Source organism: Hyaena hyaena, unplaced genomic scaffold (genome assembly GCF_003009895.1).
Source record: "Hyaena hyaena isolate Hyena2069 unplaced genomic scaffold, ASM300989v1 scaffold_73, whole genome shotgun sequence".
Classification (NCBI taxonomy): Eukaryota; Metazoa; Chordata; class Mammalia; order Carnivora; family Hyaenidae; genus Hyaena; species Hyaena hyaena.
The window spans coordinates 336,152-357,754 of record NW_024080705.1 but is presented as its reverse complement, the minus strand read 5'-3'; the positions used below and the strand labels follow the sequence as shown (position 1 = coordinate 357,754).

The 21,603-nt window shown below is 48.8% G+C and overlaps 1 protein-coding gene across 3 annotated transcripts; it reads right to left on the bottom strand.

The window, feature by feature from the left end:
• Window positions 1-3,890: 3,890 nt before the first annotated feature.
• PRF1 (perforin 1) lies at window positions 3,891-8,903 on the bottom strand. Of its 3 annotated transcripts, none has more exons than XM_039233227.1 (3): window positions 8,882-8,903; window positions 6,807-7,382; window positions 3,891-5,936 (listed from the first exon to the last, which is right to left on the bottom strand). In XM_039233227.1, exons 2-3 carry the CDS (start codon window positions 7,343-7,345, stop codon window positions 4,808-4,810), a joined length of 1,668 nt encoding a protein of 555 aa, XP_039089158.1. In that variant the 5' UTR covers window positions 7,346-7,382; window positions 8,882-8,903; the 3' UTR covers window positions 3,891-4,807. The 3 variants fall into 3 exon arrangements, with proteins under 3 accessions (XP_039089158.1, XP_039089156.1, XP_039089157.1); XM_039233225.1 differs by lacking the exon at window positions 8,882-8,903 and adding an exon at window positions 8,676-8,746; XM_039233226.1 differs by lacking the exon at window positions 8,882-8,903 and adding an exon at window positions 8,676-8,743 and having other exon boundaries at window positions 6,807-7,408.
• Window positions 8,904-21,603: the final 12,700 nt, after the last annotated feature.

The window sequence follows — 21,603 nt, the reverse complement described above, 5'->3', positions numbered from 1 at the left end:
TAAACTCAGTGATGCGGGGTGAGGGGCAGAGTTGAGAGCGAGGTCAACATGTGGGACTTGTTAGCGAGTCTGAGCTTTATCCTGGGACCCACAAGGAACAAGTGAAGACTTTTAAAGATATTTTCTTTTTAGATTTTTTTTAAAGGTTATTTATTTATTTTTGAGAGAGAGAGAGAGCCAGAGGAAGCAGGGGAGAGACAAGGAGACAGAATCCCAAGCAGGCTCCACACTGTCAGCACAAAGCCCGGTATGGGGCTCGGACTCACAGACCTGTGAGATCATGACCTGAGCCGAAATCAAGAGCCAGATGCTCAACCGACTGAGTCCCCCAGGTGCCCCATGAGGAGTTTTAAGCAAAGCGATGATGTAATCCGTTGTGTGTCTTAGCTGGTTTCTCCAGAGGCAAACCTCGAGACACAGGCAGGTTTTATGTTTTCCAGGCAGGTAGTTTATGCGGGGGGGTGATTCCAGAAAATACCAGTAGGAGAAGGAGGAATTGAGACCGGGAAGGAAGCCTGCCAAGAAAGCGTGTGTGGCCAGTCAAGTCGCCTCTGTGGGCATGGCGGCTTGACCCTGCAGGGGAACTTGGGAGTCGGTGTAGAATATGGCCCCCTCGAGGAAGCTGGACTATTTATGCATCACCCGCCTCCCATCAGCCATTGGGTGAAGGCTGTTCTGGGACGAGCGGTGCTTGGACCCTGTGTGCGTCTCCAGGGGCGGGTTGGGTGGGCCCAGCACCGTCCCTCAGGCAGAGGCGTCGGGGTGGCTCAGAGCGGGCCACGGGAACGTGGGCAGGGTGCCGGAAGACACGTCCAGGGGGTGTTGCAGTCCTGGGGTGGCTGTGGCTGTGAGCACACGGGGACAGGGGTCAGCACGCGGAAATGCCTGGGCTTGGCGGCCGACGTGGTGGAATCAACGCGGGGAGAGGACGCGCAGCCTCTCAAAGCTGCAAGAGGCCCTGCGCGTCGTCAAGGGCCCTCCCTCCCCGCCCCCACGTGCCCGTTCTCCCGCAGGTTCTCCTCTGCTCCCACACGTCAGACCCCGACTCAGCCTCTGGGGCAGCAGGGGCCACACCCCAGGGAGCACTCAGGCGTCTGCAGGGAGATGAAGGTGCTGGAGAGGAACTGTTTAAAAGAAAAACCAAAGCAAGAACTGGACTGTGCTCAGCGCCAGCCTCAGGTCTTAGGAGAGATCACCGGCTCCCAGGAGGGGGGATGAGAGAAAAGCAGTGCAGCAGAGCCCCCAGCTGAATGCCACCCTGCTCCCCCTCCCGCCTGCCATGTCCACACCTGTGTCCCTGTCAGGCCGGAAGAGGCCGGCCGCTGTGCGTGGCTGGGTGACAGGACCTCGTTTACAGATGGTGCTGCGTAACCGTGTCCGTAACCATCTGCCAAGTGACGGGGCCTGTGGGTGGTCCCAGCCCTCCCGTGCTCCATGCCCTTGGGAAGCGAGAGGGACATGCTGGGGACAATTGAGCAGTGCGTCTAAGGCCAGGCCAGCAGAATGGGGCGGGCGGAGGCTGGGAAAGGGGATGGGAGGGTGGAAGAAGCCAGGGAGAAGATGGGATATTGTGTCCTCCACCAGAGTTTTTATTTGCCAAAAAGAGAAGCCAGGTCTGGGTGAAATGCATAGGAAAGGAATTTAGCTCTAACCAGTGACCGATGGGAGGTGGTATATTGACACCCTCCACCCCAAGCCGGGAGAACTCTGAGGTACGTGTTCTTCCTTGGCTCTGGTGGCCCACAGTGGCGACATGCTGCATGAGGGCCGCCCTCCCATCCCTGGCCCACTCCCCCCTCCTCCAGCTGGGCTTCCTGAGATTGCCTCTCACATAAATCACCTAGTTGCAAATCGTAGGCTCACTTCTGCTTCTGCAGGGACCCCACACGCGTGGCAGGTGCATCCTACAGGCCCTGTCACGTGTCCTTTCCTGGTTTCAAAGGACGATGAGGAAGCAAGAATCAAGCATTTTCAGCTTCCAAGGGTGGGAGTGGCTCGCTTCTCTTCTCTGCGATAAAATCCCACAGAGCGGCTGGCTTACAAACAGGAGGGATCTATTTCTCACAGTTCCGGAGTCTGGAAGTCGCAGCTTAAGGTGTTGGTACATTCGGTTGGGCCTGTTTTCTGTTTGTAGAGAACTCATTCTCATGGGTCCTCAGATGGTAGACGGGCCCGGGACCTCTCTGGGGCCTCTTTTATAGGGGCGCTCACTCCACCCATGCTCTCTCCCAAAGGCCCCCCCCATCACCTCGGGGATTATGATTATGATTTTATTTTTAATGATGATTTCGGGGATATGAGCGTTGAGGGGACACAAACATTTAGACCACAGCAGAAGCCAATGGCATATTCGAATTATAATAATCTCTGGAAGGTCTATTTATAAAGGGCCCGTTTACAAAGGCATGGGGAGCTGTGGAGAAGCCCAAGGATAGTGCAACAACTCAAGATTACCAGTGGAGCCGCTACCATCCCAGGTCTGAAGGATGAAAGAGGAACCCAGAAAGAGAGGGACAGGTGGCGGCCTCCTGGGAGGAGCAGAGACCCCCGCTAGCCCACGGCCACCTCGCTGGAGACTGGATGGGAGCCAGCGCACTCTCCATCCCCCCGTCTCCTACCACTGACAGACGGAGCAGGCAGATCAGCCTCCTGGGCCAGAGCAGGGTGGGGACAGAGCCTCAGGAGGGCAATGGAACTGGCACAGCAGGAAGTTTCCAGAATGAACAAGCGGCCTCAGATGTGACAGTCTCCCAGTCTGTGTGGGGTAGAAGCCAAAATGTCATACCCGGGCTTGAATTAGGGCTGAGGGCGTCACAGCCGCCTTTCAACAACATCGGGCCATTTCTCGTCCTTGGTCGCACCTTTTCACCAAGGACCTTCTTTCTTGAGCCCTGTTGGTCTCTCCAGAGCCGTGCATGTCCGGGACTCAGAGCCCCGGCTCTGCCAGCAGCTTCTGTAACCACCGTTCCGTCCCTTCCTCTGGGCCTCAGCTCCCTGTATGCAAACCCAAGAGGGTTCACAAGATAACCTTTCAGTACCCTTGACGTGGCACTGACCTTCTAGAAAGGCTTGTGGCCCCTCCCAAACCAGCCTGAGAAGGGAGTCAGGGGAAGAGTGTCGTTTTGGGGAAACCCAGGCCCGGGGAACAAAGGGATTGCTGGAGGTCACTGATCATGTGGGCACATAAACAAGTCTCCCCTCTTTGGTCGAAGCTGACCTCGGGCTGGGCCTGCCCTGGCCCCGTGCTCCCCACACCCATGTTTATTTTCAATTAGTGCAGCCGCCAGCATGATGTTTTAAGATTTTTCTTGTGCGCTCATGTGCGTGGCTGTGAACGGAAAGATGTAAAAACGTTGGCTTCAATCAGGCTTTCAGAGCCAGCCGTGCCTCCTGCCCTCCTCGGGGATTCGGGGTGAGTGTGACATCACTGCCAAGCTTTGGAGAGGACAGGTCCACACAGACCGCAAAGGCCTTCATTTGTAGAGAGTTTCAAAGAGAGTCAGGGAGCCACGCCAGCTACTCTGGGCCCCTCTGACGGCCACCCTACTGCCAGTTCTAGGAGGTGGGAATCCTGCCCCCCACCCCGGAGAGCCTGGGCCCCAAGACCTGTGTCCCAGGCACGTGAAACAAGGACCACTTCATTCGACAGTGCCACCCAGGGCTCCAGGCCAGGAAGCTCAGCTGCCAGCTCATTGAACGACCGCCTTCTCTCTCCCAGCAAGGGGGGGGGGGGGGGGGGGGGGGGGGGGGGGGGGGGGGAGGGGAGAGAGCCCTCCGGCCTATCAAATGGATTCTGTCGAAATTACAGTTTTCAAACCAACAGCTCTGGGATAGTCATGGCCTGCACACACGTTCTCTTTGGCTTGGACCATGTTTGGCCACGTAGGTTTATTTTTACAAAGAGAAATGCATTGCTCACAATCAAAGAAGTCAAGGTGGGGTTTCTGGTCGCTTTCAGAAACCGGAGAGCCCTGTCAGCCCCGGACTCACGTTCCTGCCTGGGGACGCTTGGCGAAGGAAGGCAGAGCCGCGGGCCCCCTCTAGGTAAAGCATGTGCTCTTCAGCTCTGCCTGGTCCTCACCGGTTCCTGAGGCCACCCGGCCGGGACCTGAGTGTCTGTTGCCTCTGATCACTGAGCCCGTGCCACTGTTTCTTGAATTAAAAGTTATGAGGGAAGCAAAACATTTTGGGTTCCCCCCGTTTCCAGCCCTTTTGGAAACCCACCCCAGGCCACCCCCGGCCACCTGTCTTGCGGGGTTGCTGATGTGGACGTTGGTCTCTAGGGCCACGTCTGGTGCCCGTTCTCTCCTCTCTGCCGCAGCCATCACCATCATGGTCAATGTCACATCACCTTCATTAGTCCTCCGACTGGCTTTGCACACATGAGGCAGGTCCGGACAACCTTTGATCTGTCTGAGGGGCAAAGCTTGATGCATAAAGATGACAGAGCGAGGAAGCAGCTGGGGCGGGCAGGGCCAGACCCGACAGGGTGAAGAATTCGGCGTGCCAGCAGGGGCTGTGAGGGAAAGGCGTTCCACGCAACCTGGGAGGAAGGGTCTCCTCACCGGCTCCCGACCCAGGCTGTGGCCTGGCCCCAGCTCATTTCCAGGGCTTGAGAAGATCAGGCAGCGAAGGCAGTTTGGACAGGAGACTCAGGGCCGGCCTGTGAATTCAACCACTTCGTAGGGGCAGGGGGGCAGAAGTAAGCCTCAGTCTTCCAGCTAGTGGGTATATGAGCATCGGTCCTGGCTCCGTCCATAGAGGCCTTTCCAGCCAGGCGCGCGTGCCCTCTCCAGGCTGGCTGTTCTCACCACACTGGCCCGCTCCGGTTTCCGGGAAGCTCCCCCAGCAGGCCGTGCGGAGCGTACTCCATACAGGTTACCCCCGTCAGGTGAGGCAAGCACTTGGCATGGTAGGAGAATCTCAGGTGGCCGTGGGACAGGCCGCACTTGACCTCGTGCAGACCAGACTGGGGGTTCTGGTCACAGGTGCCCAGGAGGTCGTCGTCCCAGCCGTGGTCTTGGTCCCAGACCTGCACCCTCAGGGGGCCCCCCGTGGACAGCGTCACGTCCCCGAAGTCCAGCCGCGTCGTCCACCTGGGGTTGTTATCGTTCCACACGGTGCCCACCCTCATCTCCTGGCCTCCGAAGAAGACCTTCAGGTAGGCATCTGTGCCGGAGAAGTTGTCTCCCCACAGGTCCGACGCCTTGAAGTTCATGACCTCCAAGCGGGCCAGGCCCCTCTGCCGGGGGCAGCAGTCCTGGTTGGTGACCGCCGAGCTGTGGCAGACACACTGGCACGGGTCATGCGGGCTCTTCTGCTGCCCCGGCGGGCAGGGCCTGTTGCAGTCTTTCCAGCGGGCCCTGTCCATCACGTACTTGCTCACCGCCCGCCTCAGGGCCTCCCGCCGCGGGTCCTGGCTCTCCAGGAGCACGTGCAGAGGCTCCAGGGTGTAGGCCACCAGGCCGGGGCTGTCCAGCAGGGAGGCCACCCAGGCCGAGAACTGCTCGGGCCCGGCCTGGTTCCCAAACAGCAGGTCGCTCACGGAGGTGTGGTGGCCGCCGACTATTTCGGAAAAGCGTTCCCGGTAGGTCTGGTGGAAGGAGGTGGTTATCTTGTGGTTCTTCTTCTTCTGCTCACAGTTCTTGTATTCTGCCGACGACTTGGCACGGTCGCTTATGCTGACCTGGGCCTCCACTGTCAGGCAGTCCTCCACCTCTTTGTCTCTGAGCCCGTCCAGGGCCAGCTCACAGGTGCGCAGGGCAGTGAGGGCCGAGAGCCGGCCGCCCAGCTCCATGGAGCGGATGAAGTGGGTGCCGTAGTTGGAGATGAGCCTGAGGTAGTCCGCCTCGGTGGAGGTGTTGAAGTCGGGGGGCAGGTCTCTGACGGCCCTCTGGAAATTGGGGTGCAGTGGGGGAGAGTGTACCAGATGAAAACTAAAGGGGGAGAGAAACATCGGATGGGCAGGCGGTGGTTAGTTTTTAGTTTCCCTGCCTCGGCCATCCCTCAAGATTGCCCAAGGTCACATGGAAGTGCTAGAAAAAGTGATAGAAAGAACCAGAACCCAGTGAGTCGGCCAGGAGACCCATTCTTTTGCCCCTTGGTAACCTAGGTATGCTGAATGGGTATTTCTGCTCTTCCTTTTCAGATTAAGGTTTGTTTTTTTTTCTTTCCTTTTTATTTTCTAGTTATAAAAGTGACGATAAGGCCCTGATGGTGAGCCTCCAGCTTTGGAAACTAATCCTGTGCCTTTGTCCCTCTGTCCCCTGGATTGGGTTCCTGACAGCTCTGGCCACACAGGCAGGAGGCACTCGGTGGTGCCTTGAAATCAGAGTGGTTGACTCGGGTCCTCCACGGAGACCATGCATTTCTGGGGCGCGGGACCTGCGTCCCTGAGGGTTGGAGATGTGACTGGCATTGTTTGGCTCTGGGACCCTAATTCCGAGCACAGAGCCTGACACATGACAGACAGGAGTTGTGACTGGATGTGCGAAGGGGGCCCAGTGATGGGAAGTCTCCCACCAAGTCTCCTGCCCACAGGACAGAGGGGACTCCGTAGATCTGAGCGGCACCGTGTTGACCGTCTTGGCAAAGCCTTGCTCACATCTCCTCCACCTCTCTCCCAAGGCTCTTCCTGTTCAGGGTTGCTGCGAAGGAGGCCCGAGGGCACTGTATACCCAGTGTGCCAGTTCCTCCTAATGGAGGCCACCTCCAAGTCCCCACCCTGCCACTCCGGGCCTCCTAGACCCCTCCGAGTTTCCCACACCTTTTTCCAAGCCCCTCCACACCACCTGCGGCTCTCTCACCTGTAGAAGTGACATTCCACCAAGTCTGTGCTGAAGCTGTACTGGTCCTGGTGGGTCTTCTGGGCAGCGAAGTTGGCTGCGTGGGAGTGTGAGCCGGCCACGCTCACCTGCACATTGACGCTGGGTTTGGGAGATACGTCCAGCCCCACCCGCCAGTCATTGCGGATGCTGCTGGCTGCTTCTTTGGCCACAGTCTCGGCGGAACTGGCCTTGGCCCTGAGCACTCGGCGCTGGCAGCCTGAGCCCTGGGCACGCCAGTCGGTCACGGCCAGAGGCAGGCGCTGAAGGGCGCCCTGCTTCAGGACGTTGTGGCAGAGGGTACAGGTGCCATCGGGCCGCAGGTAGTTCTCCGTGTCCACCGGGAAGGAGCCCGAGCGCCTGAGACTGGTCACGTCCACGCCCTCCCCAGCCAGCGCCGAGCCAGGCACAAACCGCCGGCTGCGCCGGCACTCAGAGCGGGTGGCCGTGTGGCAGGGGGCTGGGGCGGGCGTGGGCAGCAGCAGGAGGAAGAAGCCCGGGAGGAGTACCCAGGCACCCATGGAGCTGCGGAGACCGGGGCGTCTGGGCTTCTGGAAGCTGCGGGCAGAGGTATGGGGGATGCGCTATCAGGGTGTATGGGACAGAGAGGGAACGAGGTGTCTCCTTAGTGACTGTCTGAGCTGCAGCGACCTTCACAAACCTGGCGCATCCCCCACGTGTACAGATGGGCCCAGGATGGGAAGTAACTTGCCCGAGGTCACACAGCCAGGAGGAGCCCCTTGCTAGGGTTTCATTACTTAAGGCCCAACGGAGGATCCACACTGATGGCTTTGTCCCCAGGACCACAGATATTGCTGGTGGGGACGGGGCTCTGCACACAGAGGAGGGGACAGAGAGCAGATATAGCAGACTTGGGGAGGGACCTGGGACTCTAAGGAAGCCTGGATTCTAGAGAAGGGTCGTTTAGGCCTCAGAACAAGCCAGGCTTTTCCCACCCCGCCTCTCCCATTCTCTGTTGGTCTCTCTCCCACAAGCCCATAACAGAATTGGACAAGAAAAAAGGCATTGCCCTTATTCTCCCCACCTTCCCTTTGGGATCTGCTCCTGAGCCTCACGGGAGAACAGCGGCCCAAATCTGGGTGTGCCTACGGCCTGGCATCCCATGTGGGGAGGGCCGTTAAGTCCCCTCTCCGGGTCTCCTCTTGTCCACGCCACCTCCGGCCTCCCTTGCCTTGCTCTGCGGATCTCAGGCCGCGTATGTGTGTTGCCTCCTATCAGGCAGCCATCAGCTAGAAGCATCTTCCCTATTTTGAGGTGGCTCTGGAGCCTCCCATGGACCTGTTTGTAATCTGGTCTCCATGCTCCACCCCTGTCCAAACCGGATGCCTCAGAGGCCTGTCCCTTCCAGCACCTGCCAGGGACCCCAGACACGGGGGGTTCACCCAAAGGGGTCACTGGGGTGGGGGCTTCCAGGCGATAGGCAGGCCCCAGAGAAGTAACTAGGAGGCGGGAAATCTTTCAAAGGCCCTCGGGCCATCCCACTTAGGAGACCCGCATGGTTCATAAGCTTAATCCTCGGAGCTCCATCTCCAGGCTGGTGCTCAACCTGTTACCTCCCAGGGAGCCTGCTTCCAGCTTTCTGAGAGGCTTTCCCCGTCAGCATTTGACGGGGCCTTACAGACGATGCCTTGTAACCTCTCCGCCTTCTGCATGAGGAAACTGAGGCCCAGAGTGGGCGTGAGGACGCTCAGCGAGTCAGTGACAGAGCACAGTCTCACGGTCCCGGCACTTCCTGCTCCATCGGGCTCTTCCCCAGACAGAGCAGCCTCACTCCCGTGCCCCTCCGTCCCCACCCAGGGGCTCTCCCCTGCCACCCGCCTGCCTCCCTACCTGGAGTCCTATGTTGAGACGGACGCTCCTGCACAGATGCTCTCTCCCCCAAGAGAGGCTCCTGAAATGGTGGCGTCAGCCCCCAGGAAGGCTCACCACACGGCTCATCACCCAAGCCGCTGTTCACATCACTTCTGCTTCCTGCCCCGCCCCTCCAGCTGTGGTCACGGGTCCCCCCTCCGCTCTCCCCTCCCGCCAGCACCCACCTTGTCTTCACCTCCTCATCCGGCCTTCCTGACAGCCCTCAGGAAGTGAAGCTGTGATGGCCGGAGTCTCATCCAACAAGGAGAGCTGCCTGGGGCGTGGGGACCCGGGCAAACAGGTGAGGCTTAGTGTGGAGCTAACACAGGGACTTTGAGATTCAGCTCTGGGGTTGCTGGGCAACTGGGAGAGTCCCCTGCTTTTGATCTATGGCCATCTGATGCATGAGAGGCGGGACAGCTTGGGAGCTCGCCATGGGGGCTTAGGAGCCCATGGCCTGGGCGGGACCAGCCCAGTTATGCTCTAGCTGTGTGGCCTGGAAGCTCCTTTAGCCTCTCCATGCCTCAGTTTCCTCAGCTAAAAGGAGCGATCATTGTAATGTAGACCCTCCAGGTTGTGAAGAACAGGGGAGTTACTATGCGGGAAGTTCTTAGAAGAGTGTCTGGCCCTGAGCAAGGGTGAGCTCATGTGACCATTCCCTCCTCCTCAAGCAGGGGGGACAAATAACCCCCCTGGCCCACTTCCTACCCGCACCTACATTCCAGCCCCACCCAGGCTCTGAACCCCAGACGGTTTCCTGTTCCCCCCTTTTGTGAGGGGGAACCAGTGGCCACATGAGTCCCCAGCCCCTCCCCAACCATGGCCTGAGGGTGCAGCCACAGGGTGGGGGGGGGTGGACCGATGGGGAGATAGATGTGGGTGGGACCAGAGGCTTGGGGTCTTCTTCATCCTCTGTCTTACCTGAGGTCAGGGTGAGGTCAGGTTTCCATGGGTCGAGTGACTCACAGAACAACTTCTGGAGGCCCAAATCACACTGGTCTGAGGTGAAGACAGCTGGGTGAGTGGGGGACTGTTCTCAAGAGTTTATCTTCCAACCGTGTAGTGACAGGAACAAATAGCCACAGGCCCCAGACCACGTGTGACACCATGGGGTTCATCCCTTGAGGTCATGTACTCCCTAGAATGGCCTGCTCTTACGGGAACAGGGGCTTACGCTGCCTTCTCAGAACTCGGCCCCATCTCCTCCCCTCCGTGTCCCCCTCTGAAATCGTGGCCTCCCGACCCCCTTCTCTCTGCGCCTTGTTTTGGAACACGGGCAAAGACAGGAGTCGGGTCGTTGTTTGCACGACGGAACGAGGACCTACGTTACCATCTTTGGCACTTTTAAGTGGTTGTTATTCAGTAAGTGCTCTGTGCGGATGAGTATTTCTGGAGTGCTAGTCAGAGAAATGTATGCCATTTTTATCAACGTAAAAGGTAGCATGATTAAAATAGATCGATACTTCTCAAAATCAGAAGTTCAGAGTGAAATGAAATTTAAACAGGGAGAAAAGGGCCCTCCACGTTGAATAATACTGATACTACTGCACAAATAAAATTACATGGCTGCATTTAAGGAATGGCTGGGGCCACGCCGTGTTTCTTTCAGGAACATAAAGAATAGAAAAATATTTAGAATCTAGTCTGGTTCAAAACGTATCTGTGGCATGCCCCCACGTTATTGCTGCTGTCATCTTCACATAAAATAACATGTAAATAACAAAAACAACAAAAAGGTCAGGGTGCCGAGGCTGTGATTTTAGCTCTGTAGGAGGAGACAGGTGAGGCAGAGGGGACAAGCTTCTCGTCCCAGCTTCCCAGAAAACTTGCCACGTGACTCTTGCCAATAGAGTTTTAACCCCTTTCCAGGTTAGTTTGCTCATCTAGAAAAGCAACGGGAGGATTCTGGGATGTCTAAGAGTCCTTAGGTTCTGGATGGTACAATGTGCATTGAGCCCCTTTCCAGCGCATGTGAAGTCGCTACTGTCCAAGAGATCCGGGGGTGGGGGGGGGGGTGTCCATTAAAGGGCAAGGATGACGTGGAGGTCTGCCATGACCATTTTAGCCTCTGTAATGGATGACAGCTGTCCCTCCAGGTGACGCTCAGAATAAAAAGAGACTTAAGCACACGTTTTCGTCTGAGACCTAAGTCTTTTTTTGTTGTTTTTTTGTTTTTGTTTTTGTTTTGTTTTTTTTGCAATTCTTTTTTTTTTTTTTACAAATAGTTTATTGTCAAATTAGTTTCCACATAACACTCAGTGCTCATCCCCACAAGTGTCCTCCTCCATGCCCATCCCCCCCCCCCACATCCATCAGTCCTCAGTTTTTGTCAGCATTCAAGAGGTCTGAGACCTAAGTCTTAATAAGAGTACAGTTTGTTCAACTGCCAGACACCATCTCTGTGGTTTATATTAAAGAATGTAACTCATGGGGCGCCTGGGGGGCTCAGTCGGTTGAGCGTCCAACTCTTGATTTTGGCTCAGGTCATGATCCCAGAATCATGGGATTGAGCCCCCCATTGGGAAGCTGCTTAGGATTCTCTCTCTCTCTCTCTCTCTCTCTCTCTTTCTCTCTGCCCCTCTCCCCATTTGCACGCTTATTTGCATAAGTAAACTTTGAAAATAGTAAATGAAGGGTTCCAAACAGGGGAACATCCACAGAGACAGAAAGTAGACTTGTGCGTGAGGAAACGGGCAGTGACCACCTTTTCAGAGAGATGAAAATTGGTCGTGGTGGTGGCTGCACGACCTTGTGAATACACTAAAAACCACGGAATTGTACACTTCATTTATTTTTTTAAAGTTTCTTTATTTGGAGAGAGACAGAGACAGCACAAGTAGGGGAAGGGCAGAGAAAGAGAATCCCAGGCAGGCTTCACACTGCCAGCTCAGCCCGATGTGGGGCTTGAACTCACGAAACTGCAAGATCATGACGTGAGCCGAAACCAAGGTACTATGTACCAGAGACTGTGGTCTCTTCATCTATGAATTACCGAGAGAATCATGTTAACATACCCCATCGTGAAGACAAATTGTTCAGGATGTGTGGATTTCTCCCTGCAGCGAGCCCTCTGTCACCTTTGGCTTTATACGTTTTGAGGCTCTTTTATTAAACAAGTTTAGTATTGCTTTGTCTTCCTGGTGAATTAAACCCTTTAAACTTTTTAAATCGCAAATTATGCTTTTCCCTCGGATATCAACTTTGCCTGATATTCACAGAGCTGTCCAAACTTTTTTTTTAGTATAATTAGTTTTAATTTTTGTAAAATATGCATAACATGAAATTTACCATCTTAACCATTTTTAAGTGTACCAATCTTCTTTTGATTAGTATTCACATGGAAATCTTGTATCTTACTTTTAAATTCCCTTTGTGTTCGTGTGTTAGCTGGGTCCCTGTTAAACACAATGAGTTTGCTTTTGTGATGTCATCCAATTTGAGTAACTGGCAATGTAATTCTGCATTAAGTCCATTTACAATGACTGTTCTATGAATCTGCTTCTATCACCGTGCTTGCTCATTGTCGTGCTTTTCCATGCTCTCTCTCCTCTGTTCCTGCCTTCTCTGAGATTGATTGAACTTTAAAAGAGTTACATTCTTTTCTCTCTAGTGGTTTACTCTTAAAGCCTTTCTGATTCTCTCGTGGTTGCCTCTAAAAATGCTAACATGCATTCCTAGCAAGATCTAAAGTTTCCTATTTTTCTTTCCAGGGATTTCAGGATCTTAGAACACCATTGACTAGGCGTGCCTGGGTGGCTCAGTCAGTTAAATGTCTGACTTTGGCTCAGGTCACATCTCCTGGTTTGTGAGTTCCAGCCCCGCATCGGGCTCTGTGCTGACAGCTCAGAGCCTGGAGCCTGCTTTGGATTCTGTTGTCTCCTCTCTCTCTGACCCTCCCCTGCTTGCGCCCTGTCTCTCTCTCTTTCAGAAATAAACAAACATTAAAAAAAAAGAGAGAGAATGCTTTTAACTAAAATCACCTTTTGTCATTCTCAGGGTTATTTTTCTCTGGTATTTTTGTTCTGTCTTACTTTTCCTGTACTGACTTAGTCGTGGGTACTATTACTTGATACCACCCACATTTGTTTATATTTACCCACATGTTTATTAACTTCTTCGCCTGTTATTTGTTCATCTCCGAATTTCCTTTGGAGATAAATTTATTTTCTTAAAGCAGACCCTTGAGGAGTGCCTTCATGGTGTCGCCAGCAGCACACGCTCTCAGTTTCTGGGCACCCGAAACGTTTCTAGTCCACTCTTTGTTTTGAATCATAATTTTAGCACGTTGGCACTTTGAAGTCACTGCTGGTTGACACCTCTCAACACTTGGACGTCATTTCGCTGTTCCTGGCTTTCATTTTGCTGTTGTGTAACTGTAAGTCCTGTATAGAGAATTTATTTTAGGGGGCGGAGGAGGGACTGTGTCGAAGATATTTTCATTTTTGATTTTCTGAAGTTTTACTACAAAGTCTGTATCTAGATATGAATTTCTTTTTAATTTATGCTGTTTGGGATGTGTTCTTCCTGAATCTGAGGATTCACATGGTTCATCGTTCTGGAAGGTCTCTCGGCCACGATCCCTGCATATATTCTACCTCCTTCTCTCTAGTTTTGCCTTGTAGAATGCCGGTCAGAAATACAACAAGCCCTCGCTCGCCCCTCCCTGTCCGTTATGCTCTTTTTCTTGTTTCCTATTTTCTGTCTCTCTGTACTGTGTTCTCATTGGTTTCTCTCCACTTCTTCAGTCCATTTCCCTAATTCTTGCTTTATCGGTGTCTAATCTGCTATTTAATTCATCCATTGACTTCATAGATTAGGTCATTCATTTACCAAGTGGCAAACGTCAAGACAATATAAAAACAGATTTAGTGACTAATCTCAGTGCTCCCCCATGCCAGCCTCCCTCCATGGCTGCCACTTTTTCCCTCTTCCTATTTCTTTCTCGGTTTCTTTGGTGTCTTCTCGGAGTTTTTTTTCCCCAACACAAAATAAGTAAATACTAGTATAAATGTTTTCTTATTTTCTTCCTTCCTCACATCAAAGGAAGTAGTATTATTATACATCTTGCTTTGTGCTATTATTTTGTTTTAGAATAGTATAGATTGGAGATCTTTCCTTATTAGCATTAGAGAGCTTCCTCATTCTTTTATTTATTTTATTTATTTTTTATTTTATTATTACTATTTTTTTTATTAATGTTTTTTATTTTATTTCTAGGAGAGAGAGAGAGACAGCATGAGCAGGGGAGGGTCAGAGAGAGAGGGAGTCACAGACTGAAACAGGCTCCAGGCTCTGAGCTGGCAGTCAGCACAGAGCCCGATGCGGGGCTCGAACCCACGAACCGCGAGATCATGACCTAAGCGAAAGTCGGACGCTCAACCGACTAAGCCACCCAGGCGCCCCTCTTTTATTTATTTTTAATTTAATTTAATTTATTAAAAATTTTTTTAATGTTTATTTTTGAGAGACAGAGTGAAGGCAGGGGAGGGGCAAAGAGAGAGGGAGACACAGAATCAGAAGCAGCCTCCAGGCTCTGAGCTGTCAGTACAGAATGTGACACAGGGCTTAAACTCACAAACTATGAGATTATGACCTGAGCCAAAGTTCACACTTAATTGACTGAGTCACACAAGCACTTCTCCTCTGTTTTAAAAAGCTTACTTATTTACTTTGAGAGAGAGGGAGAGAGAGAGAGCGTAGGGGAGGGCAAAGAGAGAGGGAGAGAAACAGAGAATCCCAAGCAGGTTTTACACTGTCAGCACAGAGCCCTATATGAGGCTTGAACCCATGAACCTTGGGATCATGATCTGAACCAAAACCAAGAGCCAGACACTCAACCGACTGAGCCACCCAGAAGCCCTTAATTTAATTTAATTTTTAGCCTATTTTCTTTTTAGTAATGCCTTCACCCAATGTGGGGCCAGAACTCACAACCGCAAGATCAAGAGTCGCATGCTCTTCTGACTGAGTCAGCCAGGCACCTCTCCTCATTCTTTTTTTTTTTTTTTTTAATGGTTGCACCGTATTTCATTATACAGATGAAACATAATTTGTTTCACCAGCCTCTATTGGCTGACATTTGAGTTATTTATACTCTTTCGCTCTCACAAAGAATGTTGCAATGGGATCACCCATTCATTTGCTGGATCAGAACATAATGTGTATTAAATTTTGTTATGCATAATACATATAAAAATATACACATATACACATGCAAATACATACATACTTTACACATATACGTGTACAGTATATACATGCATGCATGCATCTAGAAAAGTGTCTATATATATGTCTGCGTACACAGACACCACCCACAGGGTTGGCATCAGTTTTCACTCTATCGACAATGTGTGAGTGGCTTGATTTTCTCTCAGTCTTACCTTCAGAATGTGTGGTCTTCCATATTTTTCTTCCATTAATTTTTACTTTTAGTGATTTATTTATTTTTTAATGTTTTATTTATTTTTGAGAGAGAGAGGAACAGAACATGAGCGGGGGAAGAGCAGAGAGAGAGGGAGGCACAGAATCCAAAGCAGGCTCCAGGCTCTGAGCTGTCAGCACAGAGCCCGACACGGGCCTTGGACTCACAAGTTGTGAGATGATGACCTGAGCCAAAATTGGACACTTAACCAACTGAGCCACCCAGGCGCCCCTATATTCTTTAAAAAGTTTTAAAACATTCAAGCATACTTATTTAAACTTTTACACCTCGGCATGCCGATATACAAAGACTTTGGTGCATCTGATTCTTTATCTTATTATGTCAGGGGACTCTCTCCTCTTGGTGGCTTAATGTTCCTGGGTGTTTTGCCTGTGATTTAGACCGTGATCGTGCTTGGCTGCAATTTATCTGTGGGAATCCCACAAAGCCCAGGTTAAGAATATTGTCTCAAAGCAGGCTTGCTCTTGCTTACCACCTCCTTTTGAAGTTTATTTGTGGGCTTGGCATATTTTTTCCCCTTCTAGTAGTGTGAATTTGAGCCACACACGTAGGGAAGGTAGGTCTGTGGTTATTACATTTTCGGAAGTACTCTGTCCTTTTACTCAGATTTTAAATGGAGACAAACAAGTGTCTTTCTTGATCCCTTTCTCTAGCAAAGAGAGCCTTCTTCTAGTCTACACTTTTATTGACATTATTAGCACACGGAGAATTTATTTAAATTTTATGTGGGATGATCTCAGCTTCCATTCCCCTCCCTCCCCCTCACAAGATATTATTGCCTTTGATGCCTGTGGTCATTATAACTTGGGGTCTGGTTTTCCTGGATTGGCGCATGCCTCGGGGCATCCACGGCCGAGCTGCCTGGCCTTCTCTGTGGTTCTCACTTCTTCGGTTTTTGCCTCCTTGGGATTTCTCCTACTTACTTTCAATTTCATCAATGCTTTCTGATACATGTCATCGATTTCAATTCAGCCTTTCTCGGTGTTTTTGCAGCAGCGTAGACTTTAAGAATAATTATTCTATAACATTTGATCTCATAAGTATTATTTATTCAATAAATATTTCATTCAACAAGCATCAAATGAAGTAAATATTGATTGACTGCCTACAATGTGCTAGACTAATCGATTCTATTTTATCTCATTCTAAAAGATTCAAGACTGTTAAGTGTAGCAACCACAGTTTATTCACACACCATTAGATGCAGGGGGAAATTTTTCCCTGTTTTAACGAAGAAGTCTAAACCTGTGGTGGACGATGGCTGTGACCAGGTTTGGGGTGGTTACACACTGACAACATTTTTATAGGAGATTGACTTACACTAAGAGGGCATTGATAATGCCCTTGGTTTTCATCTTATCCCATCATATTAATCTCTATGGATTAATAAAACAAGAATCTCGATTGCTAACGTACATATGGAAATGGGTAGTAGAACTCGAATCCCTTGCTTTTTTTTAAATCAGTGAAAATAATGAGGGTTGCTATGACGATAGCCTACGATAGAAATCTCCCAGACGGCTGGTCCTTATAGAAACTGGAAAGGCATCAGGCTTCTCACTCTCTCTTTCTGACTGTTCTTTCTTTTAGACTACATCATCCTCATCTCCTTCTCTTCCTGTGCTCTAGTCTCCATTCTTCACCAGGCTGCCTTGTAGGCCCACTCATCTGCTTCAATGGTCCCATGTTGGCTGTTGAAAAATGGCTGCCACTGCCCAGCCTTCCCAGTTGGCTCCCTGGCTTACCCTCTTGATTTTGTATAACAGAGCCTATAGCAAAGAACTTCATGTACATTATTTCTATGCTTAACGATGTTGTGACATAAGCAGAATGTTGTTATCCCTGATTAATTTTTTTAATGAGAAAACAGAGAACTAGCAAGAAGAGGTACTTGCCCAACATGACTCAGCCGGTCAGTGGCAGAGCAGGGGCCAGGCCCTGGTTTTCTGGCTCAAGGCCAGTGCTTTCTTAGAAGCCCAGCTCACACATAGCTGCCTAGTAAATCTACATCCAAGTGAAATTCCAATGTCTGGAAAAATTGGATTTCTAACTCATCAGTGACCTTTCAATTTTCTGATATTTCTATTAAAGAACAGTAGGTCTGGGATTTCTCTGTGAGAGTGGTGGCCTCAGATGATAGAGCTTAGAAAATCGGTGTGGGTTTTGTGAATGTTCTGAGGGCTGTGCCTGGCCATGTCTGGGAGTTTTGTGATGAGTTATTAGTGGCCAAGGGCTTGTGAAAATGTAAACATCTCGCTGAGTTCAAACCTGAATGGAAAAAAGAAAAAAAGAAGTTCTGAGTAAGAGTCTGACTAATGACTCTTTGGAAGAAATTGAGCAGTGTCTGAAACTTTTCCATCTGCCTTTCAGCTAGAAATGTTTCTTCCTAAAATCCCATAGTCCCGTACATTTAACCATTACAATGCACTATGCACATCCATCTGTTGTAGCCCATCAATGGAGTCTTTTTTGGACACCTACTGTGTGCCAGGTGCTGCTAAGAACTGATGATTACAGAGACAGTTACAAAGGCATGCAAGCCTGGACTCCATCCTTGATGGGGACTACAGTCCAGAGACGTAGCACCATGATCAAACTTGACCAGATTGCCTGGTCAAAATACCTGCTTTATCACAACCCACAATCAACCTTGGGATAAGTATCTAGTCTGTTTCAACCTCTGTGTCCATATATGTAAAATAAGGCCAATAATTGAATCTACCCAACTATGCTTATAATAAGAGTTTTGTTGTGGAGATTAAGAGGTAATGTATGTAAAGGGCTTGGTAGAGAATAAAAAATCTAAATAAAAGTTATGTCACTGGTGTCAAATCTCAGAGGAGGTTTGGGATGTATGGTATGGCCTAGAAGTGAGGAGCTACAGTGGTCCAGAGTGCTGGTTGGGTCCAGTTAACCCACTGATATAACCACAATAGGATGCTCTTGAAGGATTGGTGAGTGGCAGAGATTGTGCCGAGGTTTTTCAGGGAAAGGAATAGCAGGTGCAGAGACATGGAGGCAAGAAAGGGAGACTCCCATCAAGGAAATAGCTTATGTTTATGGATAGGACTAGTATGTATGGTAAAAGGGGGTAGGCATTAATAATTATAAACATTATAAGTATCCCATGTGTACTACTACCTGCCAGATACCTTGGGAAATGCTTTATAATTATGATATAAATTAATCCTCCCAAGAGCACATGACATCTCCCCATGAAATATTGAAACTCATCAGCCAAACCAGGACAAAGCCCTACACTGAGGGGAAATGGCTGGAAGTAAATAGCAGGACCGTGTGAAGCCAAGTAGAGAGAAGATCCACATAAAGATAAAGTAGGGGATCCTGGCTGCTGTGAATGCCTGCACACATACCCCCCCCCCCACACACAGTGGGGTAGAGTAACAGAGGAAGCAGTTCTCAAACTCCTCTGAGGCTAATTTCAAGGACTTCTTCAGTACAACAGAAGATGGAGCCCTAGAGTCATGAATCTTGGCCAAGAAATCTTCACCTATTCATCCCACTCAGGAGTACAGGGAAGCCTATCTCACTTAAACGTGGACAGCAGAGGGGCATCTAGGTGGCTCAGTCAGTTAAGCCACAGACTTTGGCTCAAGTTATGATCTCGCGGTTCACAAGTTCCAGCCCCGCATCAAGCTCTGTACTAACAGCTTGGAGCCTGCAGCCTACTCTGGATTCTGTGTCTCCTCTCTACCCCTCCCCTACCTTCACTCTGTCTCTCAAAAAGTGAACAAAGGTTAAAAACAAAACAAAACAAAACATGGGCAATAGAAAAGGATTGCAGAGAAAGAATCCAGTTCCATTCGGGGTTCTTATAAGAAAAGAGACTAATGAGCATAACAGGTCGTCAGTCCATGAAGTTGTCTAGAAAGACTTGCCCACAAAACAGATACAAATTTTAATTTAGTATTTGAAAATGAGCTAAAAGAAAAAAGTTTTTGAAATGACTGAAGCTATGAAATGAAAGCATAACTCAGGATCATAAAAACTTATAAATGAGAAGATTGGACAAAAGGAAGACCTGAAAAGAGCTTACAGAGAGTTAAGAAAAATGATTTTTCTTTTTAGAAAAGAAATGAAATTTCAGAAATAAAAAAGAACTAGAGTGAATACAAGAGTGAACACAAATAAAACCATAAGAGAAATATATGAAAAGGAGGGAAATTAAAAAGAAATATAAATAAATTGGGGAGTGAATAAGAAAAGATATGGGAGAAAGTGATAGATATGGAAGACAGAGAATGTCTAACTTCCATGTAAAAGAGAACCTAAAGAAGAAAACTCAAGCAATGGGACAGAGTAAACACATGTGAATGACTTTAGCCTCCCTCTCTCTGTAACTGACTAAGTAGATAACAATAAAATCAGCATTGACATAGAAGATTTGAACAACACAGTCGATAGGCTTGACCTAGCTGATGTGCATACAACACTGCATCCATGTGCTAAAGAAATACATTTAATTTCAAGTGCCATTAAATATTCTTTTAAATTGGCCATATGCTTGGCCATAAGGCCCAAAAATGAATTCAATTTCAATACGTTGAAATTTTACAGAGAAAATTCTATGACTCAGTGGATTAAGCTAGAATCAATTCTATGAACAAAAAAACAAAAGAAAATCCCCAAATGTTTGGGAATTAAATATCTTTCAAAATAACCCTAAGTCAAAGAAGAAATTGAAAAATGCTTTCAAATGAATCATAATAAAAATACCAAAACACGTGGGATACTACGAACATTATGCGTAGGGGAAAATTTATAGTTACGCATGCAAACATCAAAACACAGAGAAGAACTTACTATCAATAATCAAAATATCTATCTCCAGGTATTAAAAAGGACAACGTATGAAATCCAAACACTGTGGGAAGGAAGTAGTGAAGAGAAGAAATGAATGAAACAGAAAGCAAACATACAATAAAGAAAACCAATAGCCATAGTTTGCTTGTTTAAATGATAAATAAAATGTATGAATCCTGAGCAAGACTGATACAGAGAGAGTGAAGGCACAAATTGACAATATCAGGAATGAAAAAAGCGCTGTCACTTCAGAGCCTGCATATATTAAAAAGATCTTAAGAAGTTATTATAATTTTATACTGATAAATTTTACAATTTAGATATATATATTATTAATATATTTCCTTAAAGCAATAACTTACCGAAAGTCACATGGGAAGAAAGCAAAAAATCTGAATAAAACCAAGCCTAGAAAATAAATGTTTTTCTTTGTTGTTGTACAAAACATCGTCTTTATATAGATATCAACTGCTTCACTCAGGGTCATTGTCTCCAGTGTGATGCCTTCCTGAGATTTTTAAGAATAATTTGGATTATAGGGGTTCTTGGGTGGCTCAGTTGGTTAAGCGTCCCACTTCAGCTCAGGTCACGATCTCATGGTTCATGGGTTTGAGCCCCGCAATGCACTCTGTGCTGACAGCTCAGAGCCTGGAACCTGCTTCGGATTCCGTGTCTCCCTTTCTCTCTGCTTCTCTGCTGCTCACAGTCTGTCTCTCTCTGTCCCTCGAAATAAATAAAGGTTAAACATTTTAAAAATAAAAAAAGAGTAATTTGGATTATAAATTTAGTTCTATATACTACATGTAAAACTGTTTCTCTTTTTTAAAATTAAGATATGCTTATCAAAAATGTCACACTTCTGAAGTGTAAAATTTAGTAGCCTGAAGTACGTGCACAATATTGTGCGACCATCACCACTGTCTAGTGTCAGAGTATCTTCATTACCCCAAAAAGAAACCTCGTATCCATTAGCAGCCCCCCCCCCCCCCCCGCCGCTATTTTCTCTTCCCTCCATGTGCCAGTCCCTGGCAACAACAAACCTACTTTTTCCCTCTATGGATTTGCCTATTCTGGAAATTTCATGTAAATGAAGTCAAATCCAAGTATATGTGGTCTTCTGTTTGGGTGTATTCATTCAGCATAAGGCTTTCAAAGTTTGTCCACGTTGTAGCATTTATCAGTACTTTATTCTTCCTGTGTCTAAAAATATACTATTCCATTGTATAGCTATACCACATTTTGTTTATTTAGTTATCAGTTGGTGGATTGTTTCCACATTTTGAGTGTTATTATGAACAGTGGAGCTATCGGCATTCCTGTACAAGTTTTTGTGTGGCCTATGTTTCCATTTCTCTTGGATATATACGTAGGTGTGGAATTGTTGGGCCATATGTTAACTCTAACTTTTTGAGGAACTGCCAAACTGTTTTTGCAAAGTAGCTGCACTGTGCACTATGTTACATTCCCACCAATAGTGTATGAGGGTTCCAATCTCTCTACGACCTCGCTAACACGTGTAGTTATTTGTCGTTTGGGTTGTATCATCCCAGTGCATGTGAAGTGGCATCTCACTGTGGTTTGATTTTCACTTTCCTAAGGACTAATGATATTGAATATCTTTTCATGTGCCTATTGGTC